At 35.8% G+C, this 23,102-nt stretch overlaps 1 protein-coding gene across 3 annotated transcripts in view; it reads right to left on the reverse strand.

The window, feature by feature from the left end:
- The window catches only part of LOC128211731 (protocadherin Fat 4-like), a 44,288-nt gene that overhangs the window by 16,127 nt on the left and 5,059 nt on the right, over positions 1-23,102 (reverse strand). For 2 of the 3 annotated variants that reach the window (XM_052916761.1, XM_052916762.1), the window contains exons 3-17: positions 20,763-20,783; positions 17,367-17,503; positions 17,027-17,124; positions 16,681-16,808; positions 13,913-13,996; positions 10,697-10,867; positions 10,220-10,347; positions 8,154-8,266; positions 7,727-7,851; positions 7,224-7,472; positions 6,559-6,686; positions 5,031-5,143; positions 4,559-4,683; positions 4,059-4,304; positions 1,542-1,776 (exon numbers count right to left, since the gene is read on the reverse strand). In XM_052916761.1, the coding sequence (XP_052772721.1) occupies positions 1,542-1,776; positions 4,059-4,304; positions 4,559-4,683; positions 5,031-5,143; positions 6,559-6,686; positions 7,224-7,472; positions 7,727-7,851; positions 8,154-8,266; positions 10,220-10,347; positions 10,697-10,867; positions 13,913-13,996; positions 16,681-16,808; positions 17,027-17,124; positions 17,367-17,503; positions 20,763-20,783 (2,101 nt within the window). The remainder of the gene's footprint in view (positions 1-1,541; positions 1,777-4,058; positions 4,305-4,558; positions 4,684-5,030; positions 5,144-6,558; positions 6,687-7,223; positions 7,473-7,726; positions 7,852-8,153; positions 8,267-10,219; positions 10,348-10,696; positions 10,868-13,912; positions 13,997-16,680; positions 16,809-17,026; positions 17,125-17,366; positions 17,504-20,762; positions 20,784-23,102) is intronic. The other variant, XM_052916763.1, reaches the window with a different exon arrangement.

Consider the following 23,102-nt stretch of genomic DNA (forward strand, 5'->3'; position numbering starts at 1 on the left):
GTTAATGTTGTGTCCCTTGTTTGATGTTAATGTTGTGTCCCTTGTTTGATGTTAATGTTGTGTCCTGGATTTGATGTTAATGTTGCGTCCCTGGTTTGATGTTAATGTTGTGTCCCTTATTTGATGTTAATGTTGTGTCCCTTGTTTGATGTTAATGTTGTGTCCCTGGTTTGATGTTAATGTTGTGTCCCTTATTTGATGTTAATGTTGTGTCCCTGGTTTGATGTTAATGTTGTGTCCTTGGTTTGATGTTAATGTTGCGTCCCTTGTTTGATGTTAATGTTGCGTCCCTTGTTTGATGTTAATGTTGCGTCCCTTGTTTGATGTTAATGTTGTGTCCTTGGTTTGATGTTAATGTTGTGTCCCTTGTTTGATGTTAATGTTGCGTCCCTGGTTTGATGTTAATGTTGTGTCCCTTGTTTGATGTTAATGTTGCGTCCCTTGTTTGATGTTAATGTTGTGTCCCTGGTTTGATGTTAATGTTGTGTCCCTTGTTTGATGTTAATGTTGTGTCCCTGGTTTGATGTTAATGTTGCGTCCCTTGTTTGATGTTAATGTTGTGTCCTTGGTTTGATGTTAATGTTGTGTCCCTGGTTTGATGTTAATGTTGTGTCCCTGGTTTGATGTAAATGTTGTGTCCCTGGTTTGATGTTAATGTTGTGTCTCTGGTTTGATGTTAATGTTGTGTCCCTTGTTTGATGTTAATCTTGTGTCCCTGGTTTGATGTTAATGTTGCGTCCCTTGTTTGATGTTAATGTTGCGTCCCTTGTTTGATGTTAATGTTGCGTCCTTGGTTTGATGTTAATGTTGTGTCCCTGGTTTGATGTTAATGTTGCGTCCTTGGTTTGATGTTAATGTTGCGTCCTTGGTTTGATGTTAATGTTGCGTCCCATGTTTGGTGTTAATGTTGTGTCCCTGGTTTGATGTTAATGTTGTTTTCCTTGTTTGATGTTTAAATTTTGTCCCTTGATTAATATTCGATTGGTTTTGAACACTGTATCTATGTTCGTATCTTCAATGAGTAATAGTTCAAGTATGTGCAAAAATCTTGAAGTGAATAATGTCTCTACCTTCCGAATATGTTGATCGAGTCCTTCCAATAAAACGGACATTTTGGAGTGATTTGGCAATTTAAAAAGTCTATGAGCAAGGTCTTCGTGTAGGCCGTGGTTAACAGGGACCAGTTAGAATCCCTACTAGATTTATTATAAGTATGTGTGTGTGTGTGTGCGTGCGTGCGTGCGTGCGTGCGTGCGCGCGCGCGTGTGTGTGATTTCACGTCTGTTTAAAATTTAAGCAATAAGTCTTCTGATCGTAACTTACAAAAAATGATTATATCAACTAACATTATATTATTCTTGGTTAAAACCTGAACATCTTCAAGAGCGAAGGGATGATCTAGTATGTTAGGTATTTTTTATTAATTTGGCTTCAAGTCCTTCGAGCAGGCCCTTTTGTCCCTCAAATAGAGTACTAGTATCGTTTCCTACCAAGGTAATGCACTCCAGACGCATTTATGTCAGTATGCTGTTCAAACGTACCTGAACACTACAGTATGCGACTGTACCGTGTCAGCATCTAGTGTCTCGCCAATTGTCAACGTGTTTCCATCAAAAGTAAATACATCGGAAGAATGTTCGACCACTGTGTAATTTAGGTTTGGACTTGGAAGGTTGTCAGGGTCTCTTGCTTCGACCATAAACACTGATGTTCCAACAGTTACGTTTTCAGATATATCAACAGTGGTATTTACGTAAAGCTTACTGAATCTGGGACCTGAAAGAATTAAAGTACAAACAACAGTTCTATGTGTGAAATATAAAGCACAATGGAATACAATACCTTACATGAATTCGTCATTACTTGCGTATATGTAGTTAATCGATTAGTATATCACTGTATATTAATAAACATCTAAGTTAAATGCAACCAGCGGTCCATATTGTCCGGACCTCGCAAAAAATGATATGGCTGTCTTCACATAAATGGTGAGTGCTGCAGGCGATTTTCACAAGGCGAAACAAATCGTAATAACATTATTGGTTTTGTTAAATGAAATTTATCAAAAGCGCTTTAAAAAAGTAAATAGTAATATATAAAGTGGGCAGCATATTATAAGAAATGTAACACAACACTTCGGGCATTATTACGACCGGGCGGGCAGTCAGCTCCTAAAGGTGAATGGGCCGAGGCTTTATACACCCTCGGGGGCTGACTGACAGGTCCTTATTATGCCAAAAAACACCAAGTGGTGTGAACTATTTCTTAACTATAAAGTGACATTTGTATATTTTGTGTAGCAGACTGTCTTATATTGTGCAATATAAGTTTCTAAAATACGTTTATAAACATACCCATAAATTCTATCCAATTCCTATTGATTTTGTCTTCGTCAGTTTGATCACATGAACTAATATGATTTTTCAATGACGTCATCCAACGAATGTCTCAGTTTGGTTGACGAGGTCACAATTTCATATACAAAAATATATGTCAACTTTTCGCTTTTCAACTTTAAAGACGTGTTTATACGAATACATATTGACTTTTCTGTCATTGCTGTCTCGAACACCAAAGATTTAAAATGGAATATTCAAATTTCAGTGTGTGTAGGATTGAACATAGGAAGTCAGCCATCAAGAATGATAAACAAACAATTATATCACGATATTATTTCGTAAGCAGTTTTGAGTCAAATACAAGTTTTAATTCGGCGGTTATTTTCATTCGTAGTTGTATTCATTAACCGTGAAACGTGAAAACTTTTTATTTTGTAGTTGATTTGTTTGTGAAATGGTTCTGTCATTTAGCCCCACGACCGATTGCCGACTCCTGGCAACCTAACAAAGTGCCTTTTATGACAACCACGGTCGACTAAAGCCCCGATCGTTATAACATTATTGACTCGACAACTGTTTACCTATCGGCATTGCAACTGGGTTCCGAGTGTTGCCTATTTGTTACCCGATCTATACAGATATTTAAAGGCTTGTTTTTGAAATGGATGTCAACTCGATAGGAAATGATTGGCAATAATCAGCAACTAATTGCAAACCAGTGACCAATCACATTTATGTTTCATATCTACAAACTAGTTACCAACTACATTCATATGTCGTACCTATAATAATGGGTGTTAAAATAATTTAGATATTTAATGCAACAGGAATGTAACCAATATCCAAATACCTGTAAATCAATTGCAAACTGGTATTTTGAATAAATATGTCATAATAACCGAATGACAGTTACGCTCTAAACAATTTGAAATATATACACCTCAACTTACATTTCTTAAATGAATTGTCCTTCGGCAATTGCGGTAATCATCCAATGAATGCAACATCTTCGGATATGTTCGGATCGCAATTCTTGTTATTGTTTGTACTGTGTCAGCAGGTCACGAAAAATATTTATCAACTTTTAGAAACTGCTAATCTATGATATGATTAATGTACTGTTGCCATAAGTGTTTCAATTTTACGTTTGAAAATGATTTGAAATGAGTGGTTGATCTTTTCCCGCGTTATTGTGACGTCATTTGATAAAATGTTCCTGTTACAATCGAGTCGTTCTATTTACAAATGGGTAAGAAAGGATTACAAAAAGGTTTTTTCTCATGAAGTATGTTTTTGGCAATTCTTGAATGAAATAATGAATCCTTCGGACTCCACACATTTTCGCGTTCATTTTCCGATATTGACATCAATTCTGCAATACATTCCTTAATTGAGCACTATTTTATAGGTACATAACAAACGCTAGTACTGGCGTTTAATAAAGGAGGGTAGTATTCTCCGTCTTACATAGTCTATCAAGCTGTATGTTTATGGTAAATAAATAAATAAATAAAAACAATGTTTCATTTGTGAAATGATTATTTATGCATTAAAACTCGGCCGTCGACGAGTCATAAGACGTCGTAGATGTGTTTATGTGTAGGGATATTTTCTCAGACGAAACGCGGTAAATATAATAACTATTTTGGAATCGTTTGTTGTGTTTAACTCCTTGCTAGGGTTCAAAAACATAGAATGATATACAATTTTAACCCTCACCTGATTCTATTGCCACTGAAACTGTCGCCGTTGCTGAATTGCGACTAGTGCCACTGCCGCTTGTTGCAACAACGTCAAACGTGTAGTTGGTTTTCTCTGTGTAATTCAGACTCTCTCCGGACTTTACTTCTACATCAAAGTTAACCATTTTGAACGGAACATCTGTATCTGGGATGTCGTTAAAAATATTATTGAAAGCGCTTGTCCGGTCCTTGTCCGTAATACTTAACGTGAGGACCGTATCGCCTGAAAATATAGTATGATTTTATTGCGCTCGTTGAATATGCCTTTTCAAATGCGAGAGAACACATGCTCAGTAATAGGATATGAACTTTACATTTAGTAACACTAAGTTGTAAGGATATCAACAGAAATTATTACAATTAAAACCTGGATCAATCTGTTTGGTATCACGTGTTAGCATGGTAGTCGAAATGCATTTGAATATACCAGGCATGAAGAAAGTATAGAACATATATTGCTAAATCCAGCATACAAACCTGTTGACGCTTTTTCATAGACTGTGATATTATATGATGGTTCACTAAACTCTGGTGAGTTATCATTCACATCCTGTATTTCCACATCAAAAGTTAATTCGTCTGAATATTTCCCGTCCGTTACGCTGTAAAAGAATGTTTTAAAGTCTCCATTTATAGAGTAAGTTGTTGATTGGTTGTCCCATTAGTAGAAATAACAGTCGATTTTATATCTTTATCAAGTGAAAACGATTGGTTATATCTAGTCAATACTTTCTGTTCAAGTTAACAAGGCAATAAAACAAACAAACAAAATTATACACGATCGCCTTGACCTTATGCATTTGTTAATTATAACAAACAATTAAGTCACCATGACTTATGGATTCACAGTAATTCATTTAATTGTCTTTAATGATTAAACAAAACTGATGCATTCGATTCTATGTCTTTACATATTCAGGAAAAGAAGTAAACAACAACACGTAAATACTTGAAACTTAGTTTTAGGCTGTCTGTCCCAACGGGAGGATCAGCATCGAAAGTAGAAGAATTTACGCTGGTTGACGTTTTCAAAACACCATCCTCAACTACAAACCGATGGTCCTGTCGAAAGATAGACTATAGGTAAGATAAGTTAGAATATAAGCGAAACTCCCAGTTAGTGCAATTGCCTATCAGCCTTCCAACTTCAAATGTTTTGGAAGCTAGCCTTAAAAAGACAAATGGGTTGGAGTTTGCTCGCTAGATGGAATTTTATGGTTAGATCTCGATAACTAGGTTCAATTTTGATCACAATACACTCCTGATGAACCACTGAGTGACCTTTGGTGGAGTTACTTCATTTCTTGGCAAGGCAAGGAACAAAATGAGGACGTCATATCTATAACATGCAATTCATTACTGTTACATTTAGTTCTTCCTTAAGACCAATGTGCATTACCATTGGCTGAATGTAGCTTATATTCTAAATATTCTTAGTCCCGGTTATGGTTGAACATATAAGGCTCTAATTTTTATTATTATTACGATACAAAAGGCATACTCAATCAGTTTTCAGTTTTTGAAGAAAGGAAATTAACTCAATCAATGCATTAAATCTCTTGAAATAAATGTGACTCAGAACAAGGAATTTGTTCTGAACGTAATGCGAAACATTGTTATAATATGTTCATTCACTAAACGCAATGATCATATGTATGTAGTTTATTTATTTTTTATTAGGGGGTATAGTCAATATTTGGTAACTGTGCACTTTGTCTCGATACCAAATGATTGGGACAAACCATCAGCGTAAAGCTTGAGATATGTAAATAATATGAATGAATTCATTTCATACAAGATATATAGGATTTGTAACGTGTCGTCATAAAGTAACGTAGTAAGTGTACGAGTAGAATTCATTTGTATATAAGATAATAACGAGTTTCAGATTATTTTATCTCAAGTTTGTCCAGTAAAATCTAGCAAATGCGACCTACCTTTTTCATTTGCTCCAGTGATAAGCGGAAAACCACAAAGCAAAGCCCTCCGGGCTACTTGCATTACAGAAATGTAGTACCAAGACAAATTTAAAACCACAATACATCAGATCGCTTTAATTATGTTTACAAGTAGAATGCATAGTGAAGTAATTTACGGTAGGATGACGTATTAGTTTGTGACATGTTCTTGATGGCAGTTCTAGTTTCAATATATAAAATACTGACTGTTTTTAAAAATGTTTTCAGGAAATCGAGACATAATACCGCGCTCTCCTCTAAGATTAAGATGCAAATTGTTCTACTTAGATGTCAAATAATTGTTTAACATAAGAACAAAGTGAGAAATAAACATATGACTTGCTAGAATATTGCCAATTTTATAGTATCTTTGCCAATTAATTTGTTTACAAACACGCCGAGTAATATTTGTTAACATAAGACCAATGTGTAATGCATAAAACATGCTTGATGGCTATATAAAACAGGAGACAAAGTATAACATGTGTTAAAGAGCACATACAAGATTCAGTGTCTAACCTCTGTAACAAGAGCAAAAACCAGGTCCCCACTTCTATCCTTGTCCGTTGCCATTAAGGTATATACATTTTTACCGGGACCAATATTTTCCATTATCTCTACTAGGGCAGGGGCCTGAAACTCTGGCCCTGAAAATGGGCAATTGAAGTATTATTACATTCACATTTAATGAAAGGTTTTCTTAAATGAAATAAAGTATTTTTAACAATTCTTAAATGAAATAATGAATTCTTCGGACTTCACACGCTTTGACCAGCCCAATGGCGTTCATACCCCGATAATAATACCAATTCGGCAATTCTTTCCTTAATTGAACACTATTTTATAGGTACATGATAAACGCTAGTACTGGCTTTTAATAAAGGAGGGTATCAATCTCCGTCTAACATAGTCTTTCTAGCAATAGGTTTGTGTTAAATAATAACTAAAAACAATGTTTCATTCATAAACAAGATTATTTATGCATTGAATTTCGAACGTCGTCGTGTCATAAGAGGAAAATGTGTTTTATCATAATATCTTCAATTAAATAATTATGAAAAGGGTTATTTTCTTAAACGAAACGCGGTTAATATAATTACTGTTCTGGTATCGTTTGTAATGTTTTACTCTTAATCCTCGCTAGGTTTCAAATACATATATAGACAGACAATGTTAACCCTTACCTGATTCCACTGTCACTGAAATTGCCGCCGTTGCTGAATTGCGACTAGTGCCACTGCCGCTTGTTGCAACAACGTTGAACGTGTAGTTGGTTTTCTCTGTGTAATTCAGACTCTCTCCGGACTTTACGACTACATCAAAATTAACCATTTTGAACGGAACGTCTGCTGTATCTGGGATGCTGGTAGAAATATTATTGAAAGCGCTGGTTCGGTCCTTGTCCGTAATACTTAACGTGAGGACCGTATCGTCTGAAAATATAATATGATTTTATTGCATTCGTTGAATATGCCTTTTCAAATGCGAGAGTACACATGCACAGTAATAGGATATGAACTTTACATTCAGTAGCACTAAGTTGTAAGGATACCAACAGAAATTATTACAATTAAAACCTGGATCAATCTGTTTGGTATCACGTGTTAGCATGGTAGTCGAAATGCATTTGAATATACCAGGCATGAAGAAAGTATAGAACATATATTGCTAAATCCAGCATACAAACCTGTTGACGCTTTTTCATAGACTGTAATATTATATGATGGTTCACTAAACTCTGGCAAGTTATCATTCAAGTCTTGTATTTTCACACTGAATGTTAATTCGTCTGAATATTTCCCGTCTGTGACACTGCAAAAGAATGTTTTAAAGTCTCCATTTAAAAAGTTGTTGATTGGTTGTTTAATCAGTAAAACAACAGTCGATTTCATTCCTTTTTCAAGTGGAAACTTTTTTTATTGCACACGATTGCCTAAACCTTATGCATTTGTTTATCATTACAAGCATATAACTAAAGAAACAATTAAGTCACCATGACAAATGTTTTCACAGTAATTCATGTTATTGTCTTTAATGATTAAACAGAACTGATGCATTCGATTCTATGTCATTACATTATCAGGAAAAAGAAGTAAACAACAACACGTAAATACTTGAAACTTAAGTCCACGCTGTCTAGTACATCGGCAAGATCAACATCGAAAGAAGAAGAATTAACGCTGGTGGACGTTTTCAAAACACCATCCTCAACTACAAACCGATAATCCTGTCAAACGATTGAATATGGGTAAGATAAGTTAGAATATTACACCCTACATAAATATGTCCTTTCTTTGTGTATATAAAGTTGATCGGTAGGTATATCAATGTTTTTAATAAAAATTCAGTTTTATAACGTCAGCGGTCCATATCATGTTGTTGGCCGGTCCGGACCTAGCCTAAAATATAATGTGGACCGCTGACGTCATATAGTGTGGACCGCTTACAACATTAAACCGGTGAGTGCTGCTTGCAGTTTCACAGGGACATTTTTCACAGGTAAACGTTATTAGATTTATTGAATAAAACACATCAAATGCGCTTTAAAGTTATTAAATGGTTAAAATGTGTTCGGTATAATATAAGGAATATAATACACCACTTCGGACTGGCCATTCAGCATATTTCTTAAATATAAGCTACACTTTCAGTCAGTGCACTAGCCTATCAGCCTTCCAACTTTTGTTTTGGAACCTAGCCATAAAAAGACAAATGGGTTGGAGTTTGCTCGCTATGTGGAATTTGATGGTTAGATCTCGATAACTAGGTTCAATTTTGATCACAATACACTCCTGATGAACCACTGAGTGACCTTTGGTGGAGTTACTTCATTTCTTGGCAAGGCAAGGAACAAAATGAGGACGTCATATCTATAACATGCAATTCATTACTGTTACACTTTGTACTTCCTTAAGACCAATGTGCGATACCATTGGCTCAATGTAGGTTATATTCTAAATATTGTTTATCCCGGTAAAGGCAGAACATATCAGGCTCTATTTTTACAATAATTATGATAAAAAGAGGCATACACAATCATTATTCAGTTTTTTTTTATGAAAATAAATGAACTCAATCAATGCATTTAATCATTCAAAATAAATGTAACATTGAACAAAGAATTTGTTCTGATCGTTAAGCGAAATATTGTTATAATATGTATATACAATTATCACAATGATCATACGTATGTAGTTCATTTATTTTTTTATTTATGAGTATAATCTATTGCTAGGTAAATGTCCTCTTTTCCTCGATACAAAATGTTTCGGACAAACCATCAGCGTATAGCTTGAGATGTATAAGTACTTTAAATGAATTCATTTCATACAATATATATGTGTCAGTATACATGTAACATGTCGTTATACAGAGGTTTTTGTCCGGCTTGAGTTTGGTATGTGGTCACCCAGCCGAACAAGTTGGTTTTCTCCGGGATCTCCGGTTTCTCCCACAACACGACCACACTCTCGCGTAAAATCGTGTCAACAAGAGTAATTAATAAAATCTTGTAATAACTTGTTTCACAATCGTTGTAAAATAAATATGTTTAAACTAAACATACAGAACACAATGAGTACAGGAATTTTGTATGCGAGCCTTATAACATTTTAAGTGGACCAGTTTAATTCATTGTGTATAAAATAATAACGAGTGTCAGAATATTTTATAACATTTTTTCCAGTAAAATCGAGCAAAGGTGATGTACCTTTTTCATCTTCTCTAGTGATAAGCGGAATACCACAAATTATGCATTGCAGATATGCAGTAACCGGAATAATTTAAAACCACAATACATAAGATCGCGTTAATTATGTTTACAAGAAGAAAGCATACTAATATGATTTTCAATAAAAACAACAATATCTCATTATACTCATCATGCTTTAAACGAAGCTTTATTTGAAAAAGTCATTTACGGTAGGATGATGTATTAGTTTGTAACATTTTCATGATGTCATTTCCAGTTTCAATGTATAAAATACTGACTAAACAAATGACTTGTTAGGATTTTGCCAATTTATATAGTATCTTTGCCAATTAATTTGTTTATACGCACGCGGAGTAACATTTGTTAATAAGATCAATGTGTAATGAAGGAAAATCCACGCTGGCTATATTAAACAGGAAACAACGTATACCATGTGTTAAAGACCACATACAAGATTCAGTGTCTAACCTCTTTGACAAGAGCAAAAACCAGGTCCCCACTTTTATCCTCGTCCGTGGCCATTAATCTAGACACATTTACACCGGAATCAATATCTTCCATTATCTTTACTTGGGTAGGGGTCTGAAACTCTGGCTCTGAAAAAAGCAGTTGATGCAAATAGTAATATTACATTTCCCATCAAATGATAAAGCAAGACTGATTTATATTATCATTATATCATTTTTTTAATTCATTCAAATTACTTCAATTTTATTTTTATACACACTTTTACTGCAACGTTATCGTTGTATATGCCGTATCAACTCATTTTGCTTTACCTTTGTCCTAAAGTAAACTATATTCGACGTGAGTGCATTACATAGGAGCACGTCGTATACTACGTCTTTTGTAGCAATAATTCAAATTGAATCATAAATCGTTTGGGTTTTAATAAGTTTTCAAAATATATGAAATAGTGATACGTAATTAGCAAATTGTTGATACCTGTTTCTATGTTCACAGTGACAGACACATTTGTTGACATTTCCATATCGTCTAGCCCACCATCAGTTGCCATGACAATGAAAGTATAATTCGGTGTAGTGGTGTAATCAAATGTTGTACCGGATGAGACACTCAACTCTCCCTCCGAAGATATTTTGAATTCGGCCGCTCCTTTAAAAACATATATAAAAGGTCAGTTCTACTTCAAATGCTGTCTAAGTTTTATTATCATACAAAGGTAAAATAGCTTGCAATCATTAAAGTCATGATAAAAACATTTAAAGATGATTATTTCAAATACGAGTCGCCATGAACGATGTTAAATAAATTTGAAGAAATGTTTCTTTCTATATGGTAAAACAATCTACGTCAATCGTATCTTTAGACGTAATTATGATGTATTGCCTATATTTTTATATCACTCGATTAATTTCAATATCTGCTGTGAAATGTGTGAAAGATAACACGTTAAAATGGCACACGCATGTTGGGTTTATTGTTGAGAATAAAGCAAACTTGCACCTGAGAAGAATCATACTATTAGAGCTATGTGGAGCTGTTATGGCTTTTAAACTGGTTCCATATGTATCTGACAATTTATGTGTGTAATTTGATACTCAAATGTTCTATTCTGATGATAGTTTTCCTGTCTATGTTTGTATTCAGACCAGAACGTTCTATACTATGCTAGCGTCAGAAAATGATTCGTGTAAGCTGTTAGATCATTTCAGCTATATTCCTTCTGAGATGACATCAGCAAGTGTTGAGCGTTTGAGTGAAATTTCATGGTGCAGCATTAAAATTACCATGCCACTGTTTACCATCAGGGAATACTTCTTACCGATGGTACTTTGAGATCAGCAAGATATCGGAGTTAAGCGCTTATTCATTTTATCTTTATATTATCCATATTATCCATGATTGTGTAGTTTACAAAAGACTTAGAGATGGTTTCGCCAGGCAGAACATGTCAAAGGAGAATAGGTTTCCTATTTCGGTTATAGAAACTATGTTAAAGTCGCTGAAAGTCGGCATTAAAGCATTGGGCTCTCTCGCTCTCATGTTTAACGATACAATCAGTTCGAATTGAAAGCATAACATATACTGTATGTTTTCTTTCACATTTATACACGCTTCATGGATATTGTATTGTTAGTGTGTTTTGTTCTGATAGGGCAACACAATTTGGTGGTGCAAATAAAATTCAAGCATTAATGTTACGGACGCACACAGAGAATATTGAAGCATGTTTGACTTGCTACTTTAATCGCAGAGATATCGGCGATTATAAATTCTGGCAAGATCGTTCCTGGTCAAAAGTCTCAGATGTACTTCTGCTAAGAAGAACTTATATCGTAATCAATGAAAACAGGCTCAATTTATTAGCTTGCGCTTGAGCCTTTTGAAATCGGATATGTGTTGCCAACCACTATTGGGTAGAGTAAGATTTTCTTTTCACAAGTGCGAACTTTGTTATTCAAAAGTTTGAGATTTTTGATTGAATAACAAGGGTCACAAGGGGCATTTTGTACATTCATTTCAGTTTGTACATTTTGGTAACATTACATTTTATTAACAATTACGTATTTGACGAGATACGGAGACAATTGCTGTACCAATACCAGACAATCGAAGACAATATATGCCAGAACTCGCTCAATATCGACCAAACTCGGCCAATATCAACAAAACTCGCATAATAAGGGTTTCCTTCGTTTGGATTGGCTACAAAAATCGCCTTATATAGGATTTTAGAAATCGTCCATTTTCATTGGCTGTCGAAACTCGCCTATTATGAGAAATACGCTGGAAATTATTTTTAAAGGTAGCCATTTTGTTTTCCGTTTTCTGACTGTTTTGAAACTTTTGTGCTTCGTATAACTCTGTTTGGAATACTTGAACCTATAGAATGATTGAACCACTTTGTACGGTTTGATATTATAGTTGTATTTAACCAGTTGGTGGATTTTACGACTATTATGATTTTGTACACCAACAAAATGGACGACGAAGTTGAAACATTTAACGTTCTAGCAAACGATTTACGAAATTAAGACGAAAAGAATGCTTCCTTACAATGTACAGTGCTTTATTCATTAATATGTACAATGTCACTTTAAGGATGCATGTCAGAATAAGCAAAGTCAAGTCTATAAAAGCAGACTGGCACCATGAATGGATAAGGGATACATTTGGCTTCAATGTGAACTAAAGGAAAGTTATAAGAATGTTTTTAACCAAAATGGTAATAGTTAATTAATAAAATATTTATTAATTAGGTGATTTCATATTGGCCCAGTTATTTGTCCTCGGTCAGCAGAAGTTTTCGCCCTATCAGGCTCAGGCAAATACAGCTTACTTTGGACAAATAACTAGGCCAATTTGAAATCACCTAATTAATAGCATTATAATATTAATTAATTGATATTTGGGGTTATTCTACAGAAGTCTTAACTTCGCTATCAGTTGTTATGGTATTAAGACGCATGCATGTGCTGTGGCTGTATAAGGATACTTGACTTTTGTATTAAATCAGCCCATTGTAATTTTTGTACATATCAAAAGTCATAAAAGATGTTCTCATAAAATGCTATTGCCATTTGAATTTCATTAAGAAGATAAATGGTGATCTACACCGGATTCCGTATTACAAATACAGAAATAATATCATAACCGCTTACTAGCCCCAATGCAAAAGTTCAAGCATCTTAAGAAATCAAAGTCAAACTTGTGTGAACTAAGAAATAAAGAGTGCATTGATTTTCCATCTGTAATTATTTATTGTTATTTCTTAATGAATTTTTACAAGATTTTTTTTATAAAAGTACGTCTCTCTTCTTGATTCTTAAACCTTGACAGTAAATTAGCTTTTCAGTTAACTTTAACACGCACAATCTTTGCACTGTCTAGCCGTTTGACGTTGTTACGACCTGACAGAATAATGTACAAAAGAATCGTCGGTGCCCTACGTACACAATAACGCTTTGTTGTGGTGGAAAGTGTAGAAAGTCACAGAAAGAACTGAACATAGTGTAAATAAATAATGTAATACTCGTATTAATACATAGGATAAGAGGTATAATTGATGAAAAGGCCAGTTGTGGTCGTTTAGGCGGTAGCTGCAGAAGTGACGAGCATTTACATACTCAATGTAGTGTAAACCGGAGTTGCTGACGATTGTAGAATGTATTACGGTGGTTGTTACGGTAAACGTACCAATGACTGTGTAGTTTGCGATCATGTTGTTTTGTGACGTGCTGTCTTTGTCCGTAGCAGATATTGTTCCAATGACAGGTGATGCTGAAATAATACAACGTTTTTGATTCTTTGAAGCATTAAACAACCATTGTTCTGCAAATGACAGTAATAACATTTTTCATGATACTTCAGTGCTCAATTGTCACAGAGAATAATAAGTACAATACGTTGATGCACAAATACTTCATATGACACATAATGGAAATACAGGTATCAGAAAAATGCCCATTTTTTATAACTGTTGTACAAGAGAGCGTTTCCAAGAAACTTAAAACTAATAGTCAGCCCCAAACTCTTCTTTCATTGACCATTCGAAACCATTTTAAATTTGTGTAGGGTTAAGTCTTGTAACCTTGTGTCACTTGTTTTGTGTCTGCTTGTGTAAAGCGTTGGTTTTTGTAACCTTGCGTCTCTTGTTGTGTAGAGTGTTGGTTTTTGTAGCCTTGCGTCTCTTGTTGTGTAGAGTGTTGGTTTTTGTAGCCTTGCCTCTCTTGTTGTGTAGAGTGTTGGTTTTTGTAGCCTTGTGTCTCTTGTTGTGTAGAGTGTTGGTTTTTGTAGCCTTGTGTCTCTTGTTGTGTAGAGGGTTGGTTTTTGTAACCTTGCGTCTCTTATTGTGTAGAGTGTTGGTTTTTGTAGCCTTGCGTCTCTTGTTGTGTAGAGTGTTGGTTTTTTTAGCCTTGCGTCTCTTGTTGTGTAGAGTGTTGGTTTTTGTAGCCTTGCGTCTCTTGTTGTGTAGAGTGTTGGTTTTTGTAGCCTTGCGTCTCTTGTTGTGTAGAGTGTTGGTTTTTGTAGCCTTGCGTCTCTTGTTGTGTAGAGTGTTGGTTTTTGTAGCCTTGCGTCTCTTGTTGTGTAGAGTGTTGGTTTTTGTAGCCTTGCGTCTCTTGTTGTGTAGAGGGTTGATTTTTGTAGCCTTGCGTCTCTTGTTGTGTAGAGGGTATGTTTTTGTAGCCTTGCGTCTCTTGTTGTGTAGAGTGTTGGTTTTTGTAGCCTTGCGTCTCTTGTTGTGTAGAGGGTTGGTTTTTGTAGCCTTGCGTCTCTTGTTGTGTAGAGGGTTGGTTTTTGTAGCCTTGCGTCTCCTGTTGTGTAGAGTGTTGGTTTTTGTAGCCTTGTGTCTCTTGTTGTGTAGAGTGTTGGTTTTTGTAGCCTTTCGTCTCTTGTTGTGTAGAGTGTTGGTTTTTGTAGCCTTGTGTCTCTTGTTGTGTAGAGCGTTGGTTTTTGTAGCCTTGCGTCTCTTGTTGTGTAGAGGGTTGGTTTTTGTAGCCTTTCGTCTCTTGTTGTGTAGAGGGTTGGTTTTTGTAGCCCTGCGTCTCTTGTTGTGTAGAGGGTTGGTTTTTGTAGCCCTGCGTCTCTTGTTGTGTAGAGGGTTGGTTTTTGTAGCCTTGCATCTCTTGTTGTGTAGAGGGTTGGTTTTTGTAGCCTCGCGTCTCTTGTTGTGTAGAGGGTTGGTTTTTATAGCCTTGTGTCTCTTGTTGTGTAGAGGGTTGGTTTTTGTAGCCTTGCGTCTCTTGTTGTGTAGAGTGTTGGTTTTTGTAGCCTTGCGTCTCTTGTGTTGTAGAGGTTTTTTTTTGTAGCCTTGCGTCTCCTGTTGTGTAGAGTGTTGGTTTTTGTAGCCTTGCGTCTCCTGTTGTGTAGAGTGTTGGTTTTTTGTGTAGAGTGTTGGTTTTTGTAGCCTTGCGTCTCTTGTTGTGTAGAGGGTTGGTTTTTGTAGCCTTGCGTCTCTTGTTGGGTAGAGTGTTGGTTTGTGTAGCCTTGCGTCTCTTGTTGTGTAGAGGGTTGGTTTTTGTAGCCTTTCATCTCTTGTTGTGTAGAGTGTTGGTTTTTGTAGCCTTGCGTCTCCTGTTGTGTAGAGTGTTGGTTTTTTTAGCCTTGCGTCTCTTGTTGTGTAGAGGGTTGGTTTTTGTAGCCTTGCATCTCTTGTTGTGTAGAGGGTTGGTTTTTGTAGCCTTGTGTCTCTTGTTGTGTAGAGTGTTGGTTTTTGTAGCCTTGTGTCTCTTGTTGTGTAGAGTGTTGGTTTTTGTAGCCTTGCGTCTCCTGTTGTGTAGAGTGTTGGTTTTTGTGGCCTTGCGTCTCTTGTTGTGTAGAGTGTTGGTTTTTGTAGCCTTTCGTTTCCTGTTGTGTAGAGTGTTGGTTTTTGTAGCATTTTGTGTCTCTTGTTGTGTAGAGTGTTGGTTTTTGTTGCCTTGTGTAGAGTGTTGTGTAGAGTGTTGGTTTTTGTAGCCTTGTGTCTCTTGTTGTGTAGAGTGTTGGTTTTTGTAGCCTTGCGTCTCTTGTTGTGTAGAGTGTTGGTTTTTGTTGCCTTGTGTCTCTTGTTGTGTAGAGTGTTGGTTTTTGTAGCCTTGTGTCTCTTGTTGTGTAGAATGTTGGTTTTTGTAGCCTTGTGTCTCTTGTTGTGTAGAGTGTTGGTTTTTGTAGCCTTTGTGTCTCTTGTTGTGTAGAGTGTTGGTTTTTGTAGCCTTTTGTCTCTTGCTTTGTGTCTGTTTTGTAGCCTTGTGTCTCTAGTTTGGTTTCTTTTGTATAAAGTAATGTGTCTTTTAGTCTGTTGTATCTTATTTTGTGTCTGTGTGTGTAAAGTGTTGTATTTTGTAGCCTTGTGTTTTTTTTGTTTTGTGTCTTTTTGTATATCTTGGTTTGTTCTGTAGCCTTGTGTCTCTTGTGTGGTGCCTGTTTGACCTTGATCCAAGTAATTTTCATTTTGTCTTTAATCAAAAACACTTTTTAACTTTTACCTGTAGACTTTTCGCTTATGTTGAACGTGTAGTTGTGACTGCCAAATTCAGGTGCATTGTCATTATCATCCTCCACACTTATGGTGATTGTAGTAGAAACTGTTTGGGGACTGTTTGGATGCGAAAGTCTACAAAACAAAATAGTCAAATAAGATACACTTTACAGTTTAGTCTTAAAGGCTTGCTAGCGAGGAAATCAAAAGATACATTACAGCATAAAAGGTAATGTTACAACTGAAACATAAGTTTTCTTCAAACCCGAAATAAAATAAAATTATACTCAGGCTAGTCAGCTACATTTTATTTAGAAAACGGCTTAATACACGTTTGTTTTTAGATAACTTACTCGATTACAAGTACGTAGGAAGTTCCGGGTGTTTCAACGTCAACGTCTAAATCCGAAACAACAATAATTGTGTCGTTTTCTGTTGTAAATTTGTTCATCTGGAAAGATACATTTTATATGTTTAACACTAAAGTAGTCATTGAAAAGTGTGGAGTTATTCGCTCCAAAACTGGTTTTAACCAAGTGTGAATTTTTATGCCAATTCGGCAACCCCTATATTAACGTATCACATTATGATATATGGGTAATGATGATGTTATTGTTGCATTGATTGCCTCTCCTGTAATGAATGTTTGGCATTTTGCTCTGCTCGAAAATTCCGATTTAAAATAAATATTACCGTGTCGGTGAGGTTGAACACGAAACCGGTAGTCCATGCATCGAAGCTCGCAGAAAGGTTTGCAATCACTTCCTTTATTTCCGTTGTCTCGCAGATTTCTATGACGCTACCGTTACTTGGGCTTGACAGTTCCAACTCTGAAATAAGATATCATCTCTTATAATAAAAATCTAACTAAAGGTTACTTATGTTATCTATAGAATGCATCCTGTAATTACAAACGCGTGGACGAACGATTAAACAGTAAGCTTCGATGAAGTGTCTTTCCGATGCCAATTTATCAAAACCTATGTCAACTTCTTTTGACATTTGTTATCAACTGGGTCGCAACTTATATCATGCTTAGTTATTTGCCACTAATAGTATGCTAAGTTATATCGCCACTAACATTACACTTAGTTATATCGCCACTAAAATAACGCTTAGTTATACCGTCACTTACATTACGCTTAGGTATACCGCCACTAGCATTACGCTTAGTTCTAACGCCACTAACATTACCCTTAGTTATATCGCCACTAGCATTGCGCTTAGTTATACCACCATTATCATTACGCTTAGTTATACCGCCACTAACGTTACGCTTAGTTATACCACCATAAGCATTAAGCTTAGTTATATCGCCACTAGCATTACGCTAAGTTATACCGCCAGAACATCACGCTAAGTCATACCGCCACTAATATTACGCTAAGTTTTATCGCCACTTACATTATCCTTAGTTATACCGCCACTAGCATAACGCTAAGTTATACCACCACTTACATTACGCTTACTTATATCGTCACTAACGTTACGCTTAGTTATATATCCACTACTGCACTAGCATAACGCTTAGTTATATATCCACTAACATTATGCTTAGTTATACCACCACTTACATTTCGCTAAGTTATACCGCCACTTACATTTCGCTTAGGTATACCGCCACTAACATTATGCTTAGTTATACCACCACTTACATTTCGCTTAGTTATACCGCCACTAACATTACGCTTAGTTATACCGCCACTAACATTACGCTTAGTAATACCGCCACTTACATTACGCTTAGTTAAATCGCCACTAACATTACGCTAAGTTATATCGCCCGTTACATTTCGCTAAGTTATATCGCTACTTACATTTCGCGTAGTTATACCGCCACTAGCATTACGTTAAATTATACCGCTACTTACATTATGCTTAGTTATATCGCCACTAACGTTACGCTGAGTTATATCGCCACTAGCATAACGCTTAGTTACACCGCCACTTACATTTCGCATAATTATATCGCCACTTATATTTCGCATAGTTATACCGCCACTAGAATTACGCTTAATTATACCGCCACTTGCATTTCGCTTAGTTATACCGCCACTAACATTACGCTTAGTTATATATCCACTAGCATAACGCCTTATTATACCGCAACTAGCATTACGCTTAGATTTATAACCGCTAAAATCAGGCTTAGTTATAACGCCAACAGCATTATGATTGATTTTTTGCCACTTACATACCGCTTAGTTATACCGCCACTAGCATTACGCTTAGTTATATCGCCACTAACATTACGCTTAGTTATACCGCCACTAACGTTACGCTTAGTTATATCGCCACTTACATTTCGCTTAGTTATACCGCCACTAACATTACGCTTAGTTATATATCCACTAGCATTACGCCTTATTATACCGCCACTAACATTACGCTTAGTTATATATCCACTAGCATTACGTCTTATTATACAGCCACTAGCATTACGCTTAGATTTATAACCGCTAAAATCAGGCTTGGTTATAACGCCAACAGCATTATGATTGTTTTATTTGCCACTTACTTACCGCTTAGTAATATAGCCACTAATACTATTCCTCGTTCTACAGCCTCTAACAATACGCTCAATTCTATCACCACTAACACTATTCCTCGATCTATAACATCTAACAATACGCTCAATTCTATCACCACTTACACTATTCATCGTTCTATAACATCTAACAATACGCTCAATTCTATCACCACTAACACTATTCCTTGTTCTACAGCCTCTAACAATACGCTCAATTCTATCACCACTAACACTATTCCTCGATCTATAACATCTAACAATACGCTCAATTCTATCACCACTTACACTATTCATCGTTCTATAACATCTAACAATACGCTCAATTCTATCACCACTAACACTATTCCTCGTTCTATAGCATCTAACAATACGCTCAATTATATCACCACTTACACTATTCCTCGTTCTATAACATCTAACAATACGCTCAATTATATCACCACTTACACTATTTCTCGTTCTATAGCATCTAACAATACGCTCAATTATATCACCACTTACACTATTTCCCGTTCTATAACATCTAACAATACGCTCAATTATATCACCACTAACACTATTCCTCGTTCTATAACATCTAACAATACGCTCAATTCTATCACCACTTACACTATTGCTCGTTCTATAACATCTAACAATACGCTCAATTATATCACCACTAACACTATTCCTCGTTCTATAGCATCTAACAATACGCTGAATTATATCACCACTAACACTATTCTTCGTTCTATAGCATCTAACAATACGCTCAATTCTATCACCATTAACACTATTCCTCGTTCTAAAGCCTCTAAAAATACGCTCAATGCTATCACCATTAACACTATTCCTCGTTCTATAGCCTCTAACAATACGCTCAATTCTATCACCACTAACACTATTCCCTGTTCTATAGCCTCTAACAATACGCTCAATTCTATCACCACTAACACTATTCCTCGTTCTATAGCCTCTAACAATACGCTCAATTCTATCACCACTAACACTATTCCTCGTTCTATAGCATCTAACAATACGCTCAATTCTATCACCACTAACACTATTCCTCGTTCTATAGCATCTAACAATACGCTCAATTCTATCACCACTAACACTATTCCTCGTTCTATAGCATCTAACAATACGCTCAATTCTATCACTACTAACACTATTCCTCGATCTATAACCTCTAACAATACGCTCAATTCTATCACCACTAACATCTTGCCTACTTCTATTACATCTACGCACACAGTGCAAGGGAAACAACATCTAAGCTTTAAAAAAGTATTTTTAACATTGCAGCGTAAGTTGTCAAAAATAAAATGTAAATGTTCTTTCTGATCATGTAAACATACCTTTGCACAATGTTATCTGCGTTGTCGACAAATTTAGCAATTAGGCAGCATGTTAAAAAGAAGCATTCAAGAGCTTGATGCAAGATGTGTGAACATCAACACGACGAGGGTGTGGCATTGAGGTACGGTTGCCATATAATATACGTGGAATTAGAGTTTAGTTGGTGTTAATGAAGCACACGTCTACAAAGACTACAGCAACAAAAGCCATATGCTTACCTCCTGTAACTAACGTAGAGCCTAAAGGAATACAATGAAAATATAAGCGACGCACACAAACAATTAACTGATATGGTAAAAACATGACCTCAGTAAATGCATTATTAAAGACGTAATTTACTTTTTGTGATAAGGACCAAAATATTTAGGGTGGCATCCAAAACAGTCGCCATAGAATTACACTTCAGTGAAAATATAATGTTGGAATATGATACTTTTTAAATTTTATACAATAGATAAATATCAACATGAATATTACATCTCCCTTAATGTACTTTAAATTGAAATACAACATCAATCCTTTGAAGGTCAAGGTTACGGTCTTTTCAAGTTCAGGATAGTAAAAATTACGCCAACATTTGATTATTACCGAACAATTTTCTTCATTATAAAATTACCTATTTTCATTTTGTGTCAAATACCGGCGACATTATTGAACAGTGTATGCCCATTCTTTTAAAATAATTCCAAGGTAGTGTTTTTAGGTTTTTTTTAAAAAGTTTACATTTCAGAGCATTACAGCATGCCAAAGATAGTCGAAAAATTGAGCACTATTGTTGTGAGGGTCATATGGTATATTGTGCTAGTGTGAATCAAATTTTGTGAATTTTTTACACTGTGCCTCAAGTAAAAATAACTGTCCTTTTTCAATGTCATGGCTAAAGCATTGAAATGTCGAAAAACAAACAAAAACATGCAAACATTTACTATCTTTCTTGCCGTTATTTAGTTTTGTTGCTTACTCAAATCTCCGTATAAACTGGGAACCTAGTCAATTATCCTTTTTCTTTGTAATGTGTCATTACGATAGTAAACGATAGTTATGCTACATTTGAGACCATTTAGTGTAATTAAATTTTGTATAGGATATGTGCCCACTGAAGCCAAATTCTGCAGCCAAAACGCTCATCTAGTGTCAAATGTACCATAGAAGGGTTCTTCTACATCCAAAACAGTTCCAAATAAACACAAATGCAGCTACGCTTTAGGTCATCATGTATGAAGCACACACTAAAGCAGCATCACAATCAGAATTTTTAGCCACAGACGGTTTAAACACAATGTTTTCAAGTGACTGACAACTCTTATTGTGACTACAGTGAAGCAAATTCATAAATAATCAACCTAAGAGGGGGTATATTTAATTGTAAGTCAAGTCCTTCATTAATTAAGCGCATCCAACGCCAAACAGGCCTCCTGTATTAAGCCTCCTCAGTACCATACTGGCCATATTTTGGCAAGCACTAAGCCCATTTGTAGAAAAACAAGCCCATTGGCAGCTCTTATTAAGCCTAAATCAGGGCCAAACAGGTTACACTTTGGCAAAATCATGAACCCCATTCAGAGCAAACAAATTAAGCTCTAATAAGCCTTCCCAGTAACAAATACACTATGAAGTCCATCTAGAGTCATTTAAAGCCATGTGTAGTTTTAATTTAGTATACGCAATGCGAAAAGACCGCATTTGGAAACCATGATGGTCATCTAGATCCAAACCAACTAGTGTGTAGCTCTAACGAATTCTTATTTGTGCCAAATATGCCAGTTTGGCAACCATATTCTCATTTAGAGCCAACAATAGCATGTAAGTTTCTAATTCCGCCACTCACTAACCCATGTGTAGGTATGATTAAGTATACGTAGTGCCGATTTGACCATCTCTTGACAACCATAAAGCCTATTCAGAGCCAAGCAAACACATGTGCAATTTTAATAAGCCCATTCACTGAAAATCAGGCCTTCTGTTGGCAACCATGAATCACATTAAAAGGCAGACAAACCTATGAACCTTTATGTAAGCTTGCTCAGTGCTAAATGGACAACATCGCTGCACCCATACAGCCCATTCAAAGCCAAAGAATCTCATATGCAGCTGTAATTAAGCATGCCCGGAACAAATAGAACACATGTTGGCAACCACAAACCATTTAGAGCCACACAAACGCATGTGCTGCTCTACTTAAACTTACTTAGAGCTAAAGAGACCACATATTTGGCAACCATAAAGCCCATTCAGAGCCAACCAAACCCTTCTTGTAGTTAATTTAGCCGAGACGAACTTCAATTCGACAACCATTTTTCCAAGATAGCGAAACAATTTTGCAAAAATTAAGCCCATTCCCAGCAACCAAACCCACGTGCAGCCTGCTGCTCGATTCCCTGTGGTGGCCGTATTAGATAAGTGGCCATATTTTATATTTCTTTAGTGAGTCCCCTCCCTAACCATAACCCTAGTAGTTTACTAAATTAGTTAACGATTCCATAAATAGAAGTCTGTAGTATACACATATCCAATTTACAATTATGTCATCACATGCTTGATACAGATTAATTTACATA

This window comes from Mya arenaria, chromosome 12 (assembly GCF_026914265.1).
Source record: "Mya arenaria isolate MELC-2E11 chromosome 12, ASM2691426v1".
In the NCBI taxonomy this organism is placed as follows: Eukaryota; Metazoa; Mollusca; class Bivalvia; order Myida; family Myidae; genus Mya; species Mya arenaria.